The sequence below is a fragment of the Sapajus apella genome, unplaced genomic scaffold, assembly GCF_009761245.1.
Source record: "Sapajus apella isolate SASKATOON/1434 unplaced genomic scaffold, GSC_monkey_1.0 scaffold230, whole genome shotgun sequence".
Lineage (NCBI taxonomy): Eukaryota > Metazoa > Chordata > Mammalia > Primates > Cebidae > Sapajus > Sapajus apella.
In genome coordinates, this window is record NW_022437170.1 from 191,981 (window position 1) to 196,377 (window position 4,397).

At 54.1% G+C, this 4,397-nt stretch overlaps 1 protein-coding gene across 4 annotated transcripts in view; it reads right to left on the reverse strand.

Annotated features, from left to right (window-relative positions):
- The window catches only part of GOLGA3 (golgin A3), a 52,505-nt gene that overhangs the window by 6,764 nt on the left and 41,344 nt on the right, over positions 1-4,397 (reverse strand). For all 4 annotated transcript variants that reach the window (XM_032271344.1, XM_032271342.1, XM_032271343.1 and 1 more), the window contains exons 16-18: positions 3,607-3,750; positions 1,664-1,861; positions 624-740 (exon numbers count right to left, since the gene is read on the reverse strand). In XM_032271344.1, the coding sequence (XP_032127235.1) occupies positions 624-740; positions 1,664-1,861; positions 3,607-3,750 (459 nt within the window). The remainder of the gene's footprint in view (positions 1-623; positions 741-1,663; positions 1,862-3,606; positions 3,751-4,397) is intronic.

Sequence of the window (4,397 nt, forward strand, 5' to 3'; positions counted from 1 at the left end):
CATACCAGAGCCTATGTACACACACCCCATGCGCACACACACCACACCCCAGGCACACGTGTGCGCACATTCATACCAAAGACTATGTATGCACACCCCTCCACATGCACACACACGGCAATCATGCTCTGTGCCTGGCATGGGGAGGTGGCCAGCAAGCAGCGTTCTAACGGATGAGCAGGCCCGGACAGAGCATGTGAAGGTCTGGATGGGCCTCTGGTGACAACCTGACCAGTGTGTCAGTGAACACCTGAGGCCGGGAAGGAGCCAGCCATGAAAAGACAGGTCTCTACACAGCTCTCTCCACATAACCACCCCTCTTGTCTGCCAAACGCAAATGGGATCATATGCTATTGTAAAGTTTGCTTTCACAATGAAACACTACATATAGGGCACTGTGCCTCGCACAAGATGAACACACGTGCACACAAAGCTCATCAGCCCCAGGCCCCCGTGGCTGTGTCACCATTTAATCTAACACCGCCTTCTAAGGACCAATGTGCTCTGCAGCCTCAGTCACCGACAAATGCAAAGCACCTCAGCTCTCTGTAACTGCTGGAAGGAGATATCTAGGCACCGAAGCGCGCTCTGGAGGGCTCTCTGAGCCAGAAGGTGGCACGCACCTGCTCCTTAAGGCTGTTCACCTTCTCCTTCTCTTTCTCTAGTGAGGCCTGCAGGGCCTGGACCAGCTGCTTCATCTGGCGATCCTCCTCTTCTTTGCGCTGCAAAACTGCCTGCACCTAGATGGTATTGTAGGAGGACAGGTAAGGAAGGATGTCACATTCCAGACACACGAGGCTGCTACAGCCAGTAACATGACACACCAAACCACAGAAGAGGGTACAAACAGGGAGGCAGAGGAAACTCCACTTCTGAAGGATCTGCGATAAAAACACCATCACAGGGCCGCATTCAAGATCGCGCCGCACCTGTGGGCCCCACTGCTTCAGAGGCCGAGGCAGCAGTGAGCTGCGATGGGGCCACCGCACTCCACTCCACCACGGGCAACAGAGCCTGACCCTGTCTCAAAAAATAATAATAATAATGTGGCTGGGAACCCAAAAGATACACATAAATCAAGGGTCACAGCCAGGTACAAGAGCAGAAGTGGTGGGAACTAGAACAAAATATGGAACTCTCTAGGATGGGAGCGTCAACACCAGCAGCTCGATTTGGCTCCCGGCTGCCACCTTAAAGGTTTCCCTGAAATGCCCAGCCTGGTCCTCAATCCATAGAGGCTGTGGCCTGAGCAGCTGAGTGAGACCCAGGCCAGGGTTCAAGTCCCAGTTCTGCACTGCATGAGCCTCCTGTTAAGTGCCCCTACATACAATGTCACTGCCTGGGACTGAAGTCAGCGCAGCTGCATGGAAGTAAGCAGGTGAACTGAGCAAACACAGGTGCTCCGGCCTCACCTCAGAGAGCCCAGCCCTGCACCCACAGCTGGGGACCCAGTCTTGTGGGTCACCCCGATACCTGAGCCTGTTCCTCACCCTCGAGAGCCCAGCCCTGCACCCACAGCTGGGGACCGAGGCTTGTGGGTCACCCTGTCCCCTGAGCCTGTTCTCTGCTGCAGGCCAGTGGGGCTAGGAGTCAGCACAGGTGACTGAACCTGGGTGAGATTCTTAGCCACTCTCACGCTGCTGCTGGCGACGGGTGTGAATACCTGGAGGTTTAGCTGCACTAGGTCCGCCTCCCTCTTGGCCAAAGCTGTTTCTAAGACACTGTTGTGTTCCCGCAGAGCTGCGTTGGACTGTCCGAGGCCCGTAAGCTTCCCTTTCTCGTGCTCTAATTCGAGAGCCAACTTCTTGTTTGACTCTTCGAGGCGTTTTATCTTCTTCCTAAAGCCTCTGGATTCTTGAAGCTGAAACATACCAATGTCACTATGAAATTACACACTGGTGAGTGGAGTTCACACACCCCAGAAACAGGTGAGTTTTCAACAAGAGAGAGCAAAAACTTAGGCCGGGCGCAGTGGCTCAAGCCTGTAATCCCAGCACTTTGGGAGGCCAAGACAGGTGGATCACTTGAGGTCAGGAGTTCGAGACCAGCCTGACCAACATGATAAAACCCCATCTCTACTAAAAATACAAAAATTAGCTGGCATCGTGGCGCATGCCTGTAGCCACTGCACTCCAACCTGGACAACAGAGCAAGACTCTGTCTCACAGAAAAAAAAAAAAAAACAGTGAAAACTAAAACACAGCAATCAATGGGCTGGGTGTGGTAACTCATGCCTGTAATCCCAACACTTTGGGAGGCTAAGATAGGTGGATCACTTGAGGTCAGGAGTTTGAGATCAAACTGGCCAACATGATGAAACTCCATCTCTACCAAAAATACAAAAATTATCCAGGTGTGGTGGTGGGCACCTGTAGTTCCAGCTACTTGAGAAACTGAGGTGGGAGAATCACTTGAACCTGGGAAGTAGAGGCCGCAGTGAGATGAGATCATGCCACTGCACTCCAGTCTGGGTGACAGAGTGAGACTCTGTCCCCAAAAACCAAACACAACACAGCAATGAACACCACACAACCATGCTTGCTTCATGATCTGAAGGTAGTTGTGGTCACGGTCAGTTGCTTCCCCAGGCCCCTCTCCTTCCTCCTCGTAGCCAAGAGCCTGGCCTTCTCCTGGGCCATGGGCCTCTGAAGAACTCTGTCCAGAGACTGAGCCCTGGCCAAGCCACTCAGCAGGGTGGGCATGGGCAAAACCATTTCAGGACAGAAGGAAGATGGTGAGTAGAACAGGCAGTCCCCGGGTGACGGAGCTCCCCAGGGTCGGGCTGGGGAGGCAGAGGTGGGCCGGGACACTGAGCACTACCAGCACCACTGATGCAAGAAAACTCTCACTGAACCTGGGAGTTCCGAGTTCTTTTAAAGACTTAAGTTGGGTTTTTATGTTATGTGTTTGAGACAAAGTCTCACTCTGTCACCCAGGCTGGAATGCACTGGCACGATCTCCACTCACTCTAACCTGTCTCCCGGGTTCAAGCAATTCTCCTGCCTCAGCCTCCTGAGAAGCTGGGATTATAGGTGCTGCCCGCCACCACACCCGGCTAATTTTTGTATTTTTAGTAGAGACGGGGTTTCACCATATTGGCCAGGTTGGTCTCAAACTCTTGACCTCAGGTGATCCGCCCACCCCTGGCCCTCTCAAAGTGCTGGGATTACATGCGTGAGGTGCCTGGCCGAGTTGGGTTTCTTGTTTGCAACCAAAGCATTCGAACTGGGAAGGGTTCCACTATGAATTCCATAATCATTCCGCAACAGAGGCTGTAAACACAACGGTCCTCCCTGAGGGCTGGAATCAGAGCCTGCGCCCAGGAGAGCCAGAGGCCACCGGGTCAGACGTCAGACGGAATGATCCTCCCCAGAGGGCTGGAATCAGCCTGCCCCACCAAACAAAACGGTCCTCCCTGAGGGCTGGAATCAGAGCCAATGCCGCCCCCTACCGCCACCCCCACCCCGGCCACCACAGCCAGAGGCCTGTGGTCAGAAGGTGGCAACAGCAAGCAGCATTACTGGGCTCATGTGAAGTTTTGACAGCGTGGCCAGGGGTCACGTGACCTGCCCCATGCTGCCGCGACAGCAGGCGCCCAGGCCTCACCTCATCCTCCAGCTCCAGCACCTTCTCCCGGGACTCCTCCAGCTCCTGGCTGGTCAGCGCGATGACCTCCTGCAGCTCCTTCTCCAGCAGCGTCTTGCTGTGGCCAACAGTCTGCAGCTCCGCCTCTAGGGCCTGGATCCTCTCCTAAGGGTCAAGACGGAGCGAGTGCTTGGTCAGGGGACAGGCCCCGACCCCCACTTCCCGTGGCGACTGCAGGCGTGAAGCTGTGCGGCTGCACAGACCATTTGGCGGCTGTCGGAGGCAGTCTCACGATACTTCACTTCTGTTAAAGAAGCTGAATTAACCAACCACAGCATGCACCTGACGACACACCGATACAATCGCGACAAACCATCTCTTCAGTTCAAAGCTTCAAAAACACAGAAGAAAATCTTAGCTGCAGATAATGGCTATAAACCATCTGTGGCAAGCACGCAGCACCAGGTGTAATAAACACTACACATGTGTTCACACACATCACATACACACACATATCACACAGCACACACATACCATACATGCGCACATACCACACACATGCTTAGGTAACACACACCACACACGACACGTGTTCACATCCCACATACTGCATGCACATCCTCACGTCCCACACACCATGCACACAGGCACTCCCACACACATGCACATGTGCTCACACCCCTCACACTGTGCACACAAGCACAGACACCCACACCATGCACACGCACTCATGCCCCACACTGTGCACACACGTGCTCACACTGTATACACATGCTCCACACTGTGCACCCACATACACACCCCACACTGGG